Below are 21,053 nucleotides of genomic sequence, written 5' to 3' on the forward strand. Positions count from 1 at the left end.
TGACAACAAGTCAGTCAATGCTGGCATGGCATCCACGTTTGAGTGTGAAACTAGATAAAAAACAAGCCATCTTCTGTCCGCATCAACACTGGGGTATCTATCAGCTTGCAATCCAGATCATTTGTCAGGATAGTGAATTAGCAAGTAGAACTCTAGCTAGGTACAACACAACACACTCAAGCTAAGCTGAGATCAACATCATAATACAAGTGACCCTGAAGAAAAAGTGACCAATTGTAAATCCATCCAGTACAAGTGACAAATAGGAAGCAACTCTGCATTAGGGCAACTCCAACAGACTCTTAAAAAATCACTCCCAAAAATCCACTACAGTGAGCCTTCCTAAAAAGATTCCTTCCCAATATCACTACACTCTCCAACAGACTCCCAATATCTAACTCTTTATATCTCAACGGCTATATTTTTAAACGGCTACAATTCAAACCGCAATATTTTCAACAAATATTTTTAAACATATAAATTATGAACGGTTATTTTTAAATGGAAATTTTTCGAACGATTATTCCCAACGGCTATATTTGGAACGGTCGTGTTCCAACGGCTATGTTTCCAACCGTCATATATCCAACGGCTATATTTCTCTGAGCCTATATATGTACTCGCCCTGGTGTTTTTTCTATTGCACACCACTGCCCCCTTCAGCCTCCCACATCACAATGAGTCATCGTAGCCTTCTCATGAAACAGGTCATGGATTCGTCGTCGTCCGACGACGATGGAGAATTCATTGTTGCTGCAGCCAACCTAGCACGCAAGCAATATCAAGTTGTCAATGCGCTACAGCCTGGTGGTTCGGTCCCTGGTCATCAAATCATCAATCGCGACAGACAAGAAGGGCATTGGAGGCTATTCCGAGACTATTTCTCGGACGATTCTACCTACGGTCCGACATTCTTTAGGCGCAGGTTTGTAAATGAAGCAATATCTTTAGAGTTTTCTATTGATGTTGATCGTACCTACGGCTTATTCTTCATCTCCAAACAGGTTTAGAATGAGGCGATCTCTCTTTTTGCGTATAATGCATACTGTAGAGCATCATGATGACTATTTTGTCCAAAGGAGAAATGCAGCTGGACAACTTGGGTTAAGTGCTTTACAGAAGATTACTGCAGCATTCATAATGCTATCTTATGGAGTTCCGGCGGATGCTATTGATGCCCAGGTTCGTATTGCAGAAAGCACCATTATAGAGAGTCTGAGAAGGTTTGTCAAAGCTGTTATTGATGTATTTGGGGATGAGTATTTGAGAGCACCAAATGAGAATGATACTGCTAGACTACTTGCAATAGGGGAGGAAAGAGGTTTTCCAGGTATGCTGGGGTGCATAGATTGCATGCATTGGAAGTGGAAGAATTGCCCCACGGCATGGCAAGGTATGTATACCGGCCATGTGCGTGAGCCCACAATCATTCTAGAAGCCGTTGCTTCACAAGATCTATGGATTTGGCATGCTTTTTTTGGTTTACCTGGATCTCATAATGATATCAATGTGCTTCAACGTTCCCCACTCTTTGCAAAATTAGCAGAAGGGCAAGCTCCAAAGGTGAACTACACCATTAATGGTCACAATTATACAATGGGATATTATCTTGCTGACGGTATCTATCCTCCATGGGCCACCTTTGTGAAGACCATTCAGAAGCCACAAGGCAATAAGAGAAAATATTTTGCCAAAGCACAAGAAGCAGTTAGGAAGGATGTGGAAAGAGCTTTTGGAGTTCTGCAATCTCGTTTCGCCATTGTACGTGGTCCTGCTCGTTTTTGGGACCAGGATATACTTAGCCAAATAATGACTGCTTGTGTTATCATGCACAACATGATCATTGAAGATGAGCGAGGTGAAACGCAAGACTTACAATTTGATGGCTTAGGAGAAACTGTGACACCATCCCATAAGCGCACACCAGAACTACGTGAGTTCATTCAAACTTATCATGACATCACAGACAAGGAAACTCACTCTCAGCTTCAAGCAGATCTAGTCGAGCACCTCTGGCAACGTCATGGAGATCAGTACTAATAATGTTTGAGTCCTAGTCTTCGTTATGTATACATGTACTCTTGTATTCAGTATGCATGTAGTCTTGTGTTCGGTATGCATGTAGTCTTGTATTCGGTATGCATGTAGTCTTGTGTTCGGTATGCATGTAGTCTTGTATTCTGTGTGCAATTATGAGTTCAAACATCACAATGTTTCTAAACTTCCCAATGGTTCAAAGTTCCCAACATAGGTTCACACACAACATAGTAGTTCAAACATCCCAAATATTACACACAACGAAATGGTTGAACCAATAGGAACATAAAACACAACATAGGGGTCCATACAATATTAACCTGAGCCACTACATCGGCGAGTCATGATCTCATTCTGCAAACTCCTGTAGTACCGTTGTTGTGTCTCGGACATACCAGTAATGTTAATAGCCATAATTCTCTCTTCTTCTACCATCCTCTTCAATTCTACCTCTTGCTTCTTTACCTCAAGTTGTTCTTTCTCGGTTGCAACCCTCACTTGCTCTAGTGCTAATCTCTCTTGTTCAAGTGCAAATGCTTGTTTGTATCTTTCCTCTTTCTTGAGCTCTTTCTCCGCATCCATCTCTTTCTTCTTTGCCCATAGATTATCCATTGCATCCATGAACACAACATCTCCACCTCGGCGTAATTTTTCTTTCTCTTTTTTCCTCCCCAATGGTCGTGTTGACACCTCATATTTTGGAGTTGCCGCTCCACTATCATCTGGGGTACTTGGACTAGATGTACCCGGACTTGAATTGAGGGTGGTCTTCTGTTTCTTTTGAGAAGATTTCTGAGATGAGACTTGAGCCAACCTAGCAACCCACTTTGGTTGGGTTCTTAGGAGGTTCCAGCAATGCATGTACATGAATGACTTATTGTTCTTATCTTCGGATTTGAAGAGAGTACATGCCTGCAACATCTGTCCAAGAAAACATGTCACATTAAACTAACATAAAGTAATTGAGGCATGTATCAAATTAATGACATGTATTCTAACCTTATCTTCAATTGTAACCCCGCTTTGCCTTCGCCCCTCAATCCGGGAAAGACAGCCAACAAACTTGTTTACATTTTCTTGAATATGAGACCAACGATGCATTAGAGAACTCTGAGTGCGATCCGAATTGAAGTCTTTGTTGGAGTGGAAGTAGTCATGAATTCGCTTCCAATATGTAGACCGTGATTGGTCGTTGCCTTGAACAGCATCCATACTAATATTCAGCCATGCCGACACCAATAATTCATCTTCTTTTTCGCTAAAATTCTTCGACCTTTTCTGGTTTGGTCTCGCAGTGGGAGTCAATTCTTCAACTGCTGGTAGCTGCTCCTCAGGGGGGCTAACCAATTCATTGTCTTCATCCCAATCTAGTACATGGTTGTCACTGGACAACAAGTTAACATAAAACCCATCCATATTAGAGGCCACCACATCCTGGCTGCTGCACCATAGAAAAGTAGTTGGCTGAGAATGTTTTTCATGACAATAAAAGTACAAAAAAAAACTGTAGGGTAATATGTGACCCAGGTAATCTGTTCTTGTTATATTGATATGACTTAAGGACTTGATCACTTGCATATACAGTCCTAGTAAGGCTATCCAAATCCTTCAATATAAGTTTGATAACCTTTGGAGCATCCGGGTGGTCCAGGTCAATCACTTTCAGCAAACCAAAAAAAGATTACACTATTCTGCCATCTATCATAGGTTTGGCAATATCAAGTGAGCAACTAAGAACAAGCAAGTTGCTCTGACTATTTCTAGACAATATTGAATTTACCAGCTCAGAGAAAGCTAAAACTTTTTTATCTGGTATCAATGATCCTTTGGAGGTACTGCTTGCTGAATCAATGAAATAGCAAAAATGCCTTTACAATTTCAGAAATAACCCTTCTACGACCTTCAGCAGATCTGCAACATAACGCTACCAAGAACCAAGAGGCTCTCTCAGACAACTTCCCCAACCAATCATCTGATCTATCGGCAGTTCTGCTAGAAGGAACGGATGCTAAAATGTTCAAAACAATAACTGAATGGAAAATTACCTAACTGTGAAATCACATGAACCCTTCAACTTCAAGAGGCCACAAATTCACCTGCAAGTGGAGATAAATGCGTTGAAATCATTTGAGAACTCAAGAGCAGCTAAATGATCTTTCTTTTTTCTTTCTTACAGAATTACCTGGCGTCGCTGTGCATTGGAGAGCTCCGTTTCTTGGCCCTCCCCAATTATGGAGCACAAATTTGACCGCAAGGTGAGTGGGTGGTGAAAGATTTTAAGGACCAGAGGAGGAAGCAAAAAATCAAGAAGGGAGCCTGCTACGTCCGCCCGCCGAGGTATGCTGGCCGGAACGAAAAAATGCTCAGCTCTGCGCCTTGCCGCCGGATTTGCCGCGCCCTGCAGCCGGATTTGCCGCGCCCTGCTGCCGGATTTGCCGCGCCCTGCTGCCTGGCCGCTAGCCGAAGCTGCCGCCCCACCGGCGAGCGCGCGAAGGAGGCGCGCACACCGCTGCCGAGCGCGCGAAGGAGGCGCGCACACCGCTGCCGAGCGCGGGATCGACGATTTCACCGATTGGGAGTGCGATTGGGGATAGCTACAACTTGCGAGCCGGCCGGCGTTTTTTGGACTTCGCTAGTTTTTAGGAAGCAGTTTGGGTGTCTGTTGGAGCCGTATTTTAGAGGAGGTTCCCAACATATAGCTATTGGGATTGTTTTTGGGCACCTGTTGGAGTTGCCCTTAGAAAGGGGGGAAGTGCTGGGAGAAGAAGGGACTCTCCCGTTTCTTGAGATGGTGGGGACGGAGAGGTGGAGCCTGATGCGGGTGCCATGAGCGGGGAGGCGACCAGAAGAGGAGGAGAGGCGGCACGAGAGGGGGTGTGGGAGCCAATGATGGTGCTACTGGGAAGGAGGAATTGACCAGCAATGAGGAGGATTTGCAGCCGTAGGATGTAAGCCAGGTGAACGGACGGCAGATCGCGGGGTGAAGTCATGCCGTGACTTCAAGGGTGAAGTTAGAGGATGCTGATCCAGTCGGAATGCCTTCCGCCACACTGGTCTCCAGTGTTTGCAGCTTGCACGGATTGACTGACTTCAAGTCTTTGGCCACCTTGGAATTGTGCACAAACAAATGCCACTTTACCTACCCATCTAGTATGTAAACCCATGCTGGCCATAAGTCGTTGATCCATCCATGGCATGCCCAATTGTATGCCAAGCAAACGAGTGTTCCAAACTCTTTGACAAGTATACGAATGATCATGAATTTCTTTAACAGTCTAGTAACATACATTATAATACCATTTAACTGAGAATATAATGTATAAGGCTTGAAGCTATGCCTGCGTGCTGGTCTGGACTCCCTGCTGATATACAATCATTTTCTGGATGTCCTTTCTAATCAAGTTGCAATATCATTGAACGCCAAGTGGGGTGCTATGAAGGAATACCCATTTTCAAACGTTGAAGAAGCACTCCGCACCAGTAGTCCTTCCCGTTCTTCCATCAACGCCATGAATTCAGCCCTGTCTCTCATGGTCTTTGGGCTTCTCCTCTCCCTGCAGCTACACATTCTTCCGTGACAAGGTGCCACGGACACCGTCTCATCTAGCAAAGAGCTCATCCGCACCTCACGATACAATCCTCCGATCCATATACCGTACATCTGGTGTGACCTTCTGACCACCTTAACCACAGTTCCTGCATAAACCTAGTCTCGGTCCCTGTCACCAACCACGTTCGCATTTACGGACGACCTACACATGAACAAACAAAACAACCAATTCCAAGCATAAGTTTTTCCAAACTAGACTCACGTCAATCCATGTAACAGATGCATATCACCTTTGTCATAATGCTAGATCACTTTACTTTGCCAATTTTATCACTAAACTATTTTTTTCATCACATATGATCTCACAACCTATCCCTTGATGAAAATAGGAATAAGTCTAGATGACCCCCCGATAACAAACCAGATATTTAGCACCCTCACCTTTTCAATACCGCTTAATTAACCCCCTAAGCTGGTTTTCCAAGGCAGTTTTGCCTAGCTGGCACACCACGCTAGTGGCTGCAGCCACACCAGCACTCGGGCCCACTTGTCAGCGCCTGGACGACATGTTACACGTCGCAGGGTCCTAAAAACTCTAAAGCAATTTCTACCCACAACCAACCAGCCCCTACCATGACAGTGGGCCCTGACTTCACCTTAACTTGGTCAACTAGCGTGTGGGGCCTGCTTGTCAGCTGCACAGAGACAGAACATGGCCATGATGGCTTTGGCCGCACTCGCTGGCGGCGAGCCAATGGCTGGCGTGGCTGGTGAGCAGCACGGGAAGCTGCATGGCACTAAGGTGAACTCTTCCACAGGCTCTGCAGGAGTTGGGTGTGACCGGGGCTCGGTCGGCGGGGAGCTTGAAGGTGTGGTGGAGCTCGGCTCTGGGGAAGTCCACGCAGACGACAAGATAGGGCCAAGGGTACCTACGCTCTAGCTTACTAGGGCCACAGTGGATCTCTTCATGACTTTATAATGGGCAAAGATGGTCCAGAGCAACTAGTCGACGTTGAGGTGCTCGGTGGCACCAATGGTGATTGGTGGGGAGGGAAACTCTGACTGGGCCTCATCCAGCTATGGTTCCACGCCAATAATGGGTCAAGGAGCGGCGCAGAAGGGAGATGGAGCTAGGGGAAAAAGGAATCAGTTGGTAGCTCACCATGGAGGGAGGATTGGCCATGGATCTGAGCTCATTCGGTGGTCGGACTCGAGGAAGATGGTGCTCGGTAGCGGGGGAGAGGTCGAGGGAGCTACGGGGATCTATGAAGGAACTCATTACGGAGCCCTCAGGGGCCTTCCCGATGGCTAGATAGCCTCCAAGACGATGGGTGACAGTGAGCTGCTGTGTGGAGTTGCTTTGCTCCCTACACTCGGTGGAGAGGAGAAATGGTAGAGGGAGTGACCTCGCGAGTTATAGCATGCATCCGGGCGTTGACAAGCAGGCCTAGGTGCTGGTGTGGCGGCGGCCGCTAGCTTGGCGTGCCAGCTTTGCGAAACCACCATAGAAAACCAGCTTAGGGGGTTAATTAAACGCTATTGAAAATGTGAGGGTTCTAAATACCGACTTGTTATGTGAGGGTGTGGAGGAGACGAAGCGCAATAGTTAGGGGGGGTCATCTAGACTTATTCCATGAAAATATTGGCAACACCTTGTGTGAACATTGGCAATGACTTTTCCAACATCTTTTATTTTAAAAATCAAGAAGCAAAATAAAAAACAAAAACCAAAAGATCAATCGAAAGATCCAGGAAATCCCCCCCCCCCCCCCTTTTATTCAACAACAAAATTCTCCCCCAAAGAGAAAGAAAAAGAAGAAAGGCAAAAACTCACCCTTTGACAAAAAGAGGAAAATAAAATCCCAAATTTCTCCCACTTTGGTCATGGATTAATCAAGAATACAAAAAAGAGAATACACTCTTTTTGTTGTTTTTGTTTTTATCATTTTATTACTCGACCAAGCTACACTATTAAGAATATTTACACCAACCCATCTAGAAATATAAAAATGTAATGTAAGTATAACTCATCAACTATAACTAGTAATTTATTTGTAAGACATGATCCCCCAACCTCAACAACTCTAATCCCCGATTTATATGTTATTAAAAACATTGGTACCACTTGTACGATATCTTTTTGATTTAAATCACTTGTATTTACTCATATTCTTTTGCAAGAAATTATATACAGTATCTTGCATTACTTTCCAACCAAGCCAAGCCTATGTCACAATAGAATCAGAAGCTTAAGATAAATGGTTTTAGTCATACACAACTTCTTCCAAGTCCATATCAAAGTACAACAATAAATAGTCTCGTAAATATGAAGTTTGCCATTGGATATTTCCTTGATCTTTTACCGATCAACTATTATTCAACACATTTCTCATACTTTGATCCTGTCATATTTAGCATTTTTATGGAAGATCAAAGGAGTCAAGAGTGTTCAACCATGAAAAGATTTAAATTCAAGTTTTCATTCGATTTATAAAGCCATGACAAAAATTACACCCTACATGTATAGATATGAAAATGCAAGAAAATCCCATGTAACATAAGCATTCACTTCAAATTTCATATATGTATCAGATATAATGCTTATTCTTTTTCATTCTTTTCTCTCTTTTTTTCAAAATTTTGAAACATACAAAAGAAAACAAAAAAAATTACAATATAAAGAACTCAAGAACTCTCCCTCAAAACAACCCTCTCAAAAGCTCTTTTTCCGAATAGTCATTGTAAGACCCTAAACCCGGGATCTCCTATGCCTCCTGTATCAGTCCCTAGATCAAGTAGCTGATACACACAATGTAGCAATCGTGGTATCACAATCAAACTTTATACACAAGTATTAAGGTTCATAGCACAAAAGATTTACAAACCATACTACATATTACAAACCTAGTCGAACGGCCAACCAAAAAGCATAGAGGAAACGACAACCAAAACCACAAGCAACTAGGGTGTGAACGTGACTTCTAATACTACTCTTCGTCCTCGTCTTCACCTCTGGCGAAGTCAGCATCAGCTTCCTCATCTGAATGACAGCAAGAGTGAGTATGAAAGATACTCAGCAAGCCCTGTACTACTTTAAGTGTTTGATAGATACATAAAGGGGTAATTCAAGGATAAGACTTTAAGGTTTAGTTTTAGCGTAAAACAATTTATGCAAGAGTTAAGTTATGTTCTCTACTGTTAACTTTAAAATAGTTTAATTCCAGAAAACAAGGTAACGAGTTACATCTAGGGGTTTTTCAGTCCTCGGAGGGGGTACGCCTCGCTCCGAAATCCCTAGCATCACATCTGGTGTACCTCTAGTACCACATAGCTCCTGACGGATTGAGCCAGCAACCTCATCACACAAACATCTAGTCCACACACTCACTCATCAAGACACAAGCACCCGGAGTCTAGTAAAAAAGGTTCTACCTTCGCATGTCTATGACCATGGACACGCCTATTCTAATAGGTTTACATTCTGCAGAGGTTATACACTGTACCCACACTGAAGGTGATATGCCCTAGAGGTAATCATAGAGATGATTGTATTACACGTCTATGTTCATGTACTACCGAATAATGTGTTATTCCAAGAATAACTATCATTTCATTGATTGGTAAGTATGTGACTTGTTCATGAAACTCTTTTTTTATATCATGATGTTATTCTTAGTCGATCCCTGATCGCATATCATTGTGACGATACATAAGACTAGCACATGTATTGATTGAAGATCACGTTTCATGGATCATATGTATAGAGATACCAGGTCAATAATATGGACATTTATGTTAGAGAACATGATGTTGGATAGACCCATCTTGAGATACTGCTGGGATTGTTATTTATGATATGTCATCAGTTATTATCTCAAATGGTGTACATGCAGGATCCTTAGACCTGAGATCGTCATTGATTCCCAAAATGTGTAGTGGCATACTTTGAGGCTGCTAAACACTATTCCGTAACTGAGTAGTCATAAAGTTAATTTTCGGGTTTGTCATGAAATATATTGTGGGGTATAAGCGATCAAGAAGGAATTTGCCCCTCCTTGATAACGGAAGAGATATCTCTGGGCCCCTCGAAGTAGTTGGATTGAGAAAGTGCATGGCCATGCCAATATGATTAAAGAGTTAATCATGATGAATCCACTACTTGATCCGGATGCTTCCTGCACAACACTGATAAAACTCCGATGGTTCTGCAAACACGACTACGATTTATAATGAACTATACTAGAGAAGAATCAAATAACACCAAACTAAAAACCAAAAGAGCCCTAATGGATATCACACTATGATAGATAGGTAGATCTCGAATTTAGATGAATTTCAGCGAAATTAGAGTTAGAACGGAGAAATTACGACTCCCAGAAGATTTAATCTAAAATTAAATTAGAAAAATACAAAATTTTAGTATTCATAGGTGGGACCCATTGAATAATAACCCACGCCCACTAAATAGTAACTCGGTGGGGCCCACGTCATAATGTCGAGTTGGGACGAATGGGCTTAGATTGGGCTACGATGGGCTCGGATTGGGCCAGGCCGCATTGTTTTCGACCCGGTCGGGTCGGGCTGACTGCGTTCGTGGGCTAAGGGAGCTGGGCTCGCCCACTGGGGCATGGCCCCGGTCGGTTGGGCTGTCCAACGGCATGTGACCAAGCACAACCTGCCCAGCTGGGTTGTGGGTGCGCCCGATGGTCTAGCCACGCACATGTGGGCGTGCGATGCAGTGGAGCGGCAAATGGGATCAAGCCAGCGGTGAGCAATTTGCGATGGATCCATGCCGAAGAGCATTCCGTAGTCATGTTTCCGCCAGAGTTCCACGACAAGAAGCTAACTCCGGTCACCTACGCGCTATGGGGAACTCGGGCGTGGGGTTCATCGTCGGCAGGCCATGAGCAGAGCAGTGCCAAACGATGACCGAATTAGACGACATCGGTGTGGAGAAACTGGACAACACCTCCCCTATACTGCACACGGTCAACCTACAAAGAAATGGAGCCTAGCGCTCCTGGGCTATACGGCACGATGACTGGACCACAAATAGAGGGCAGGTGCATGCTAATAGCGAGATTTCAATGTGGCGGCAGAAGAAAAACAAGTAGCTTCATGTGGTCGTGTGAAGCGAGAGTACTAGGACGACGACATGCTATTTAGGGGGTGCGCGAGGGGCGGGGATGCTCATTGAGCTTGAAAATGGTGATGGGCAGGATGACGGCCGGTGAAGCGACGGAGCGGCTACGGCGGAGTAGCTCAGCTCAGTGCGGGCATGTTCCCGTTGGGCTTCTGGTCTGAAGGTGGCACAATGATGGTGATGACCTGCTGGTGCTCCTCGGCAGCTCGCAGGGGATGGAAAGGTGATGACAGAGCTACAATGACTAGCATTAGCATGACGGCGGTGCTATGGTGGTGGCGAGGTGAGGAAACAGATAGAGGGAGGCAAGGCTACTCTATTTATAGAGGGAGTTCCAACATTAGTAAGGCGGTGCGACGCGTCGCGCTGTCCTCGATGAACAGAATGGCGGTGGCTCTGCATCGGGTTGCACATGCAGCGGTGAGAAAGTCGCGGGTGTCAGACGCTTGGGCTGTGGGAGAGAGAGAGCTGAGAGAAGGAGAAAGAGTGGGATCACGCATGAGAGAGGCAAGTCACTAGTGCATTGAATGTGCAGGCCATCGATGGCGCGAGACAGTGTGGCGTGGCACTGTGCTGGAGGAGGGAGACGGCTCAAGCGTTCGAGCGTTGGATGGGCATCACATGGACAACGCAACGAGCGTGGGCGTGGGCGAGCGGGCTAGTGAGAGTGCGCGAGCGCAGCACAGGCGTGAGGTGGGCCAAGCGGGGCGCCGCAACCCAGGAGTGTCGACGGGGAGCGATGGAAGAAAAGGAAAATCGGGCCGGTGCACATGGGCCAGAACAGAGAGAGGGGAGGGAGATTCGGTCCGGGGAAATAGAAAAAGGAAAAAGGGAAAGGAATTAAGTTTAAATTCAAATTGAGGTTTTTAAATTTGGATTTGACTTTAGATTTGGAGAATTCAATTTGGAATATTTGAATTGTGATTTGGATTTGGATCTTGATATTCAGGAGAAGATTTGATTCATATTATTTGAATTCAATTTTATTTGAGCTGAAGGGAATCTAAGAATATATTTGAATTTGAGAAACATTCAATTTGCCCTGCCTCCGTCGAGCCTCGTCAGGTCTACCGCTGAAGAGGTAGCGGACTGCATCCTCAGCCTTGCCATCGACAACTATCGCGGAGCTCCAAACGACCCTACCTTTATCGAGCCTCGCCACATCTACCGCTGAGAGGGTAGCGGACTGCCTCCCTTAGCCTCACCATCGATTCCACCTCCGCCCTCTGCTGTTGGGCTCCAGACGGCCCTGCCTCCGTTGAGCCTCGCCACGTTTGCTGAGGGGTAGCAGACTACCTCCTAAAATAAAACATGCGATGGCCCTGTTGTTTTAGCCCGTGAGAAGAAAAAAAAAAAATCTGATTCTGCAGCCGAGCACTTGATTCTAGGATAGAATACCCTGATCACCCGAACGACACAATCTCCATCTTCTCAGGAATTAGCTAGGCGGCGGGAGCGGGAATTAAGAGTTCGGCGACGCACGCGTGTTCATAGATCCTTTATGCAGTTGCCTATGATTAATCTAGCATACGTATACTCAAAATCAGTCCCAAACATGACGACCTACATCTGCATACTGCATATGTTTTTGTTGACAAAGTAAACAAAGGCACTTGCTTTGGTGGCGACGCGTTTCTTCGTGGGAAGGTGGCATTTGCTGCCAGCCGGACTCTGAAGAGAGAGAATAAAAAAAATGAGAGAAGTCTTCATCAACGATTGGAATTGGTAGCAGTCATCAGTCCAAAGTTCTCGTGGCGCTAGTGGATCACAACAAACAAACGAGTGAACGTCGAAGGCGCGCGGAGTCGTGGTCTCGTAGACGCGTGACTTGTCGTAGGGCCACACGGGCGCGCGGACCTGGAGGAGTCCAGCCTTGTGCTTGGAGGATGATTAGGCCTGTTCTGTGCTTGATTAAAAAAACGCATGCAAGTTTAGTGCGGGTTCTGTGGTGGTCCGGCAGCTGGCCGGCCAGCCGTTGGATTCGTATGTGACACGGCCAGGTGCTTCACGTGCACGAGACGGCCAGGAGCACGCGGGTGTTGGGTTCCTTTTCGACTCGGTCAATTGCGTCACTATGCATGTGGTCAAGCATGCATCAGAGCACGTAACTACAGATGACTAAATGGATCACTCGAGTCGGTCCGGCACGAGTTCAGTTCGGTACGACTTGACTATGATACGGCCTGATGGGTCTGTTTACTGTAACAAGTCGTACTGTGCTGGTCTACGTGCCGCGTCCTCGGTCCACAGTAGGTTGACACGACGGGCCCAGCCGGCACGGTGGAGACATGCTCGGCCCGGCAGCACTCCGAAAATAAAAAATTAAAAATAATAGCTAAAAATTCTAAAAAATCAAAAAAATTATAGAAAATAAATAAATAAGAGCTTTATTGATTGGCTGCCTCGTTAAAAACCTTTCTACTAAAAGAAAAAAGAGTACAATCTATAATTATACTCCGAAAATTACATGGTTTCACTAGAAACTCCAGAATTTTGCTTTCAATATTTAATATATTTCCTCAAGTGTCCTGTTCCATTTAGAGATCTGGCACATAATTCATTGCTGCATATATTACACTTAGCAAATCTTACCTGTTCCCCGTTAATTTCTCTAAAGACCTTTTCAAAATGTTGCCACACCCATGACCATGCACGCGAGTTCTCGGCGTCTTGATCCATGAATTGAAATATGGAATTGATTTCTTGATGTGAAGTGGCTACTGGCTACTTGACTAGCAACTAGATAAAGAGAGATAGGTGACCGATGAGATCACATGGAGTTTGAGATGGTATTTATAGGCCAAGACGAGAGGTAGGTGGGGCCGTGGGGGTCGTTTTCGAAAAAAACAAAGAAAAAACATCAATAAAATAAAAAACTTAAAAATAATAGGGACACATAATTAATTCTAAAAATGAGCTTTATTGATAGGTTGCCTCATTAAAAACCTTTCTAGTAAAGGAAAAAAGAGTACAACCTAGCTCAGAAAATTTGAAATTACACGTTTTCATCAGCATCTAGATACAAATTTTGGAATCATTCTTCAAGCTCAGTGTTCTCTGCAGTGTGTTGCATTCGTGCTTCAGGTTGTTCCCAATCTTTTACTATAGTGAGTATTTCAACCATCTTACTTGACAGATTTGTTCTTCTCTCTTCGATTATCCTTCCAGTAAGACTGAATGCAGCCTTAGAAGAAACTATAGATACAGGAACTATTAACAAATCTCGTGCTAATAGTGAAAGCATCGAATAATTCTTCTTGTGCTCATGCCACCATTGTAGTATGTTGAGGTTTTCTTGTTCATGGCTGATAACGTCACTGTCGATGAAGGTAGTTAGCTCCCCTCCGGATGTTGGAATTTAGCTCTCGTAGACGATCGTGACGAAAAGTCTGAACTTCTTGATGAAGAACCTGCACCAAATATTTTCCCCCATGTTGTCGTCTTCTTACTCATTGTGGGTGCTAGTGGAGGTCGTTGCAGGCGAACTCCGCCATACTTTGTTTCATATTTACTATAAACTTTAAATAACTTAGAACGAACATTAGTATAATAATTAAAATAATCATGGCCAAGAGCATCATCTAGAATTGTGAGAACTCTAAGAAAGCTGCAATTTTAGCTCTAGGATCTAAAATAAAGACAAAGGCGTACAACAAAGGAATTTCTTTCCAATACTTTAAGAATTTAGATTTCATAGGAACTACACAATCTCTTAAAAGGTTGTCATTTTCATCATTGTTTAAATGAGTAGCAATTTCAATAATATTATGCACTACTAAACAAGATGTTGGATAATAAACTTCTGATAAACTCACAGTTGAATCATAAAAAAATTCAAGAAACTCCAGTATCCTTACGGCAACATACCAATGCGCTTCTGTGAGTAAAGTTTGACCCCATACTGATGGTAATGTGTATAAATAAACACACTAAATATGCTCTTATATGATATAATATTTTTGAGCATAAAAAAAGTAGAGTTCCATCTTAGCGGCATGTCCACAGCAAACTTACATGGACGCACACCCATTGCAACACAATATTGTTTATATGCTGCAATTCGTTGGTCAGAGGAGTTCATAAAATATATTGCAGTAAGAAAATCGTCTAGGTATTGCAACAACCTCTTCAAATCGGATTTTACTATAAGATTGATAATATGACAAGAACAACGTTGATGTAACAAGAAAGATTTAGTATAGGTACTAAACAATGGAGTAAGAATATCTATTGCTCTAGAATTTGTACCGGCATTATCTAAAGTGATAGAAGATATTTTATTCGTGAGACCAAAGTCTGCAACTACTTGAGATATTTTTTCCGCAATATTTTTACCGATATGCGTATTGTCAATCAACCGAAAACCTATTATTCTCTTTTCTAATTCTCAATCATTATTAACAAAATGAGCAACCACACTAAGATAATCCTCTCTAGCCCTACCTGTCCATATGTCCAAGGTCAAAGCAACTGAAAATGTACATGTTTGCAACATTTTCTTTAAGCTTGCTACGACAGGTATTGTAGTATTTTATCATATCTCTACTAGTTGTTTGTCTAGAAACATGCATGAACCTAAGATTATGAGCTTGCTTAATGTAATCTTCAAATGCAGTAGATTCACAGATATTGAGTGTAGATCCGCTCTTGCAATGAAGCGACGTAGCTCTTTTTAGCATTGGCGGAGTCGTACTCCCAATGACGAACAGAGCCATCGGGGTTGTACTGCAACACCGTCTGCTTCATGGTTGCTCTACTCTTTCGCTTGCAACTTATGACATGCCTCTTCAAGTGCCCTGTTTCACTCGAGGGCTTTGTAGATAATTCATGTTTATAAATATAACACCTAGCATACCTGACACTTACCCCATCTTCCTCTTTGTAGAACCTTTCAAAGTCTTGCCAAACTTCGGAAGTACCGGCTCTTGATCTTTTAGACCCGGTGCTTGCTAATGTGTGCGCACTTGTAGAGCCCGACGATGGAGGTGCTGCTGCATCACCTGCATGTGAACCAACCAGAGGTTCACCGTCGGGTCCATCATCACCTGCAGCACTGGTATCAAAGGAGCCGTAGTCCCCTGTGAGTCCTTGGAGAAAAAAAATCATGACCTATGGATATATCATGATCACCGGCATCCATGATCAATGTCGAATGACACTAAAATTTGCAAATATTTAGAGTTAGAAATAATCAAGTAATAAAACAAGACTGAACAACGATGCAAAAAAATCACCAAGATTTCTTCGACTTCAAGACAGCAGGTCAGCAGGATGACGGTTTTGGAATTGCTCGGATTTTTTGCAACAATTCAAACTAAATTTGCTAAATTATCGCTAATTCTCATGAACTTTGAGACAAGAATGAGAGGAGGAAACAAGAGAGAAAATGGTTTTGCTGGTGTGGAATGGAAGGGCAGGGTGTTCCTCTATTTATAGGTGAAAAATAGTGATTTTTGCAAATTTTTTGAATTTTTTGAAGCTCAAACGGTCACAAAACGACTATAAAATTCAAAAATATCGGAGACCCGTGTGCTGTCATGCCCCCGCGTGCCGACCGGACCCGCAACGGCTACTGCTGGCCCAGGCGTGCCCGCTGGGATGTGCCCCGCGCGCTAGGCCGTGCCGTGCCGGGCCGGCCGTGCCTCCTGGGCCAACGCGTACCCGGGCCGTGCTGGCCTGCCGTACCGCACGTTCAGCCCAGGTATGGTCCAAGGTCTCGTGTCGTGCAGATCTGACTTATGTTACACGATCCATTTAGACATCTTTACACGTAACCAACAAGGAAAAAACAGGCTCCAGTGCTGAGGTTCCTGTTCGGACTGCAGGCTACAGTTCGGTTGTAGTAATGCAGAACGGACGGACACAAAGAAAGAGCATATTAGAGAGAAATTAGAGAGGGATCTCGGAAAAAATAGGACGCTTTTGTGAGATATCTTGTGAACACTTCTGAGCATTGAAAATGAGGTTTTCAAGATGATGTGTTGCTAATCTCCGGGTTTGCAGAGGTTAATTATTTCTTAATCATCCTTTACGGTTTTGATTTTGGGAGTCATATATTAAGATTCGGATATCTGATTAACGTGATTCTTGTTGTATTAGTTGCAAATTTTTATCTACTTTTCGCTGTAAATATTCTAAGTCAATCGGATCTTCTTTCTAAGATTTTTACTAAGTTTAAAAACATGGTGGATTTATTTAGGGTGAATTTTTAATTACAAAAAATAAATTTTAGCTTTCGCGATCATTCACTCCTCTAATTGCCTATTTAGTGAGTAATCAATCCTATAAGTGGTATCAGAACCTAAAACTTCTCTAATTGAGCTTAATCGGTAATTAGAAACATGACGTGAGATAGGTATTTCACTAAATTTTATGTTTTTGATGTTAATTGATCTTAGTCGGTAATTAAAAATATGACATCGGATAGGTATTTCATAAAATCTTATGTTTTCAATGATGTTGGTATTCAGTTCTGGAAGGTGGAGATGGAAGCTTATATTCAAGTCTAGGGTTTTGCAATTTGGGAGAAGGTCTTCAAGCCTTACGAGATTCTTGAGAACAATGAAGTGCTGATGCAGAACATGCCAACGTCGAGGCTAACAGCAAGGCAAGGAATCTGGTCATCCAAAGTTTGGGAAGGAGTGACTTTGACAGAGTTGTATATCTCAAATCGACGTACGAGGTATGGAAAGTGTTTTGTGATCACCATGAGGATTCGTCTACCATAAAAGAGAAATGTCAAGATTTATATAAGAAATAATACATGCGATTTGAGATGAAGCTGAGTTAGTCTCTTGATGGTTTTTTGCTCACTTTAATAAGATCCTTAGCAATTTGTATGATGTTAATGTAACATTCATAGATGCTGAAAATGCATATCAAATATTAGGAGCTTTAGACATGTCAATTTAGGGGATAAAAATTACAACAATTAGAGAATTTATTGTCATGAGTACACTTACGTTATATATGCTTTATTCTAAATTGAAAACTCATGAGTTAGATGTTTTTGCTAAAAAGAATCCAAATAAATCAATTGCTTTAATTTCCTAACGTCACATGTTTGATTCTGAGTCTTCTTCATCAAGCTTTGTTTTATCCTTTTTGTGTTCACTAATAGATGATCATCTTGAGAAAATTTCTGAAAAAGATTTAGCGCTACTCTCTACTCATTTTAATAAAGCTTTGCAAAATGTGAGAATGAGGAAGAGAGGGGTAAGAGAGCCCCGAGATGCTTTGAGTGCGGTTAACTTAATCATATAAGAATAAATTGTTCTAATCTTGCATGTATAGCATCAAGTGAGAAAAATGAGAAAAAGAAGCGCCCTTTCAAGAAGAAGAGCTTTCTCAAACGTAAGGTTGTGTATCGAGTTCTTTTGGCGCTTAAGCAAGTCAACTTGTGCAATGTTGATTCAGAGAGCAGCAAGGATAACAGAACATCAACGGGCAAGGCGATACATGACTTGAAAGGGTTGTGTCTCATAGCAAGCAAAAAAGAAAGCTCTACCGAGGATGAACTTGACAGCAACGATAATGAGGAATAAACTACTTACGATGATTTGTCTAATACTGTTGTTCATCTTGGCACACTCTTAGAGAAATGTAACAAGAAAATTAAAAAATATGATGTTTTAATTGATTCAATTTATTATGAAATTGCAAGACTTAAAACTTTAAATCCCGATGATGATGCTTGCAAATCATGTGACTTTATTTATTCTGAGCTTACTTCTATTAGAGATGTTCATACCTCAACTGTTGAGAAACTTAGAGAAAAAATTGAGATGAATGAGAAATTTATTGTGTTGAATTGCAAACAAGTTAGAAATGTTAGTTCTTCAATTTCTGATTTTCTTGATTCAACTTCTTATTCTAATCGCTCTATTTTTGAATTGAAGTGGCATGATGCTAATGCTAGACTTTCTCAATTAGTTAGTGATATGCTTACTCATGAGGCTCTTTCATTCTCTAATTGTCGTAAACAAAATAAATCCATTAATTTTACTTGTGATAAGTACCCAACTCTTTTGAAACAAGTTGATTACTTAAAACAAGATGTACAACAACTTTCTAGGGGAACTAAAAGTCTAAACCAGATTTTAGATACATCTAAGACGGTGACATGTAAAGAAGGTTTTTTTTATCTCTCTGCTCATTCTAAGTCACATGCTCTAATGGTTATTAGGACTCTTGGTAGTGGTAAATTTGAAATAGTTGATGAACCTAAAAAAGTTACTTTTAAGTTTGCTCGATTTTTATTCTACAATGATGCAAATGTTGTTTCTTCTTCTAAACCTAAGCATCGTGTTAAGTACACTTGCACTCATTGTGGTAGAGATGGATATTTAGTAGATTTTTGCTTTAGACTAGCTAAACAACAAAGGAAAGAAATGTTTTAGGCTAGGTCTAATTTGATAAGGGCACGTTTTATTCCTCGCGAGGTTGTGGCATCTCATTTTGTGTCTCGGGTGACTTCTTCACCTTTTGTTGCTAGAAACACAGGGAAAATCTAAAACTGATTTTGCTCATAAGAATACTTGTGTTATGATTGCTTGTGTTCTTAGTCGTGTGTCTCCGTACTTGATTCCTAAAAATTTAATTATTAATCCCAGTACCATGGTGTTGACATCTTCTAGTGCTTTTTAGGTGTTTGGAACAAGGGATGGAGAACAAAAGCTTGATAGATCTTGGTTTTTTCTTGACGTGATCGAGACTTGGATGGTTTTTCATACCTTATGATGGTTTTTGAATAAGCTTGTTGGATGTGATAGCATCTTCACCTACTTTGTGAGCTACTCCATACATTTATGCCTTTTTATATTCACAGATATATCCTTGTGGTATGAGATGAGATGCTTGTTTATTTGAATTCCCCAGCTTTTTCGATCATGATATATCTCACATAATGACTTTTCATATTTAGATTGTGCTTATCATGATTCATACTTGTGCTTAAAAGAACATACCATAATATTTCAAACACATGCATCTTATCTTGTGTTTCCCTTTATTATATTGGTTATTCCGTTGAGGGCTAGTCATTTCTTTCATTTCTTTTTGGGGGAAAGTTTTTTTCTTTCGTTTTTTGAATTCAAAATTGATCTCATTGGATGAGTGTGACAACCTGAGTTTTAGCATGTTGATTAATGGAAAAATTCACTCCAAATTAAAAAAATTATAGTTAATTGAACCAATTAAAATCAAGGAAATATACATTTTAATATATGTATATACTTATATGTATATATACATATTCAGATGTATTATTTTGGCTAAGTATTCCAAAGTGCACTAAAATTATTTCAAAATTAATCTCTGCATTGAATTGGTTTATATGCATTGGTTTATGGTAAGGGAGAAAGTCTGCTACCCTCTCAACGGTAGACACGGAGAGGCTCGACGGAGGCAGGACCGTCTGGAGCCCAACGGCAGAGGCTAGAGGTGGAGTCGACGGTGAGGCTAAGGGAGGCAGTCCGCTACCCTCTCAGCGGTAGATGTGGTGAGGCTCGGCGAAGGTAGGGCCATTTGGAGGGGCGTCCTGAGCCCTGCGGTGGAGGCTGGAGGCACAATCGATAGCGAGGCTCGGCGAAGGTAGGGTTGTTTGGAGCCCCGCGGTAGTTGTCGATGGCAAGACTGAGGATGCAGTCTGCTACCCTCTTAGCGGTAGACACGGAGAGGCTCGACGGAGGCATGACCGTCTGGAGCCCAACGGTAGAGGTCAGAGGCGGAGTCAACAACGAGGCTGAGGGAGGCAGTACGTTACCTCCTCAGCGGTAGACATGGCCAGGTTTGACGGAGGCAGGGCCGTCCGGAGCCCCGCGATGGAGTCCATGATGAGGTTGAGGAGGCAGTCCGCTATTCCCTCAGCGGTAGATGCATGAGACTCAATTTAGGCGGGGCCGTCTGGAGCCATGCGGCGGACACCGGAGGTGGAGTTGATAATGAGGCTGAGGGAGCTGTCTGCTACCCCCTCAGCAGTAGACGCGGGGAGGCTCGATGGAGGTGGAGCCATTCAAAGCCTCGTGGTGGAGGCCAGAGGCGGAGCCAATGACGATGCTAAGGGAGGCAGTCCACTACCCCCTCACCGGTAGATGCAGGGAGGCTTGACAGAGGCAGAGGCGTCTAGAGCCCCACGGCGGAGGTCGAAGGCGGAGTCGATGCCGAGGTTGAGGGTGGCAGTCTGCTACCCCCTCAGTGGTAGATGCGGTGAGGCTTGATGGAGGTAGGGCTGTTTGGAGCCCAACGGCAGAGGTTGGAGGAGGAGTCGACAGTGAGGCTGAAGAAGGAAGTCCACTACCCTCTCAGTGGTAGATACGGTGAGGC

At 43.0% G+C, this 21,053-nt stretch overlaps 2 protein-coding genes across 2 annotated transcripts; one reads left to right on the top strand and one right to left on the bottom strand.

Annotated features, from left to right (window-relative positions):
- The first annotated feature begins 289 nt into the window (after positions 1-289).
- Positions 290-2,040, top strand: LOC133914595 (uncharacterized). Its single transcript, XM_062357671.1, has 2 exons — positions 290-925; positions 1,005-2,040. The coding sequence occupies exons 1-2, from the start codon at positions 615-617 to the stop codon at positions 2,038-2,040; spliced, it is 1,347 nt and encodes a 448-aa protein (XP_062213655.1). The 5' UTR covers positions 290-614.
- A 312-nt stretch (positions 2,041-2,352) lies between these two features.
- Positions 2,353-3,472, bottom strand: LOC133914188 (glutathione S-transferase T3-like). The gene is made up of 2 exons (XM_062357324.1): positions 3,037-3,472; positions 2,353-2,958 (listed from the first exon to the last, which is right to left on the bottom strand). The coding sequence occupies exons 1-2, from the start codon at positions 3,451-3,453 to the stop codon at positions 2,353-2,355; spliced, it is 1,023 nt and encodes a 340-aa protein (XP_062213308.1). The 5' UTR covers positions 3,454-3,472.
- Positions 3,473-21,053: the final 17,581 nt, after the last annotated feature.

This window comes from Phragmites australis, chromosome 4 (assembly GCF_958298935.1).
Source record: "Phragmites australis chromosome 4, lpPhrAust1.1, whole genome shotgun sequence".
Classification (NCBI taxonomy): domain Eukaryota; kingdom Viridiplantae; phylum Streptophyta; class Magnoliopsida; order Poales; family Poaceae; genus Phragmites; species Phragmites australis.

What these genes read in the sequence shown, in the direction of transcription:
- LOC133914595 (XM_062357671.1), top strand. Translation starts at nt 615, where the DNA reads ATGTACTCGCCCTGGTGTTTTTTCTATTGCACACCACTGCCCCCTTCA. An exon ending in CCGACATTCTTTAGGCGCAG is followed by an intron (nt 926 to 1,004) that starts GTTTGTAAATGA and finishes ATCTCCAAACAG; the next exon opens with GTTTAGAATGAGGCGATCTC.
- LOC133914188 (XM_062357324.1), bottom strand. Translation starts at nt 3,453, where the DNA reads ATGGATGGGTTTTATGTTAACTTGTTGTCCAGTGACAACCATGTACTA. An exon ending in GGGTTACAATTGAAGATAAG is followed by an intron (nt 2,959 to 3,036) that starts GTTAGAATACAT and finishes TTTCTTGGACAG; the next exon opens with ATGTTGCAGGCATGTACTCT.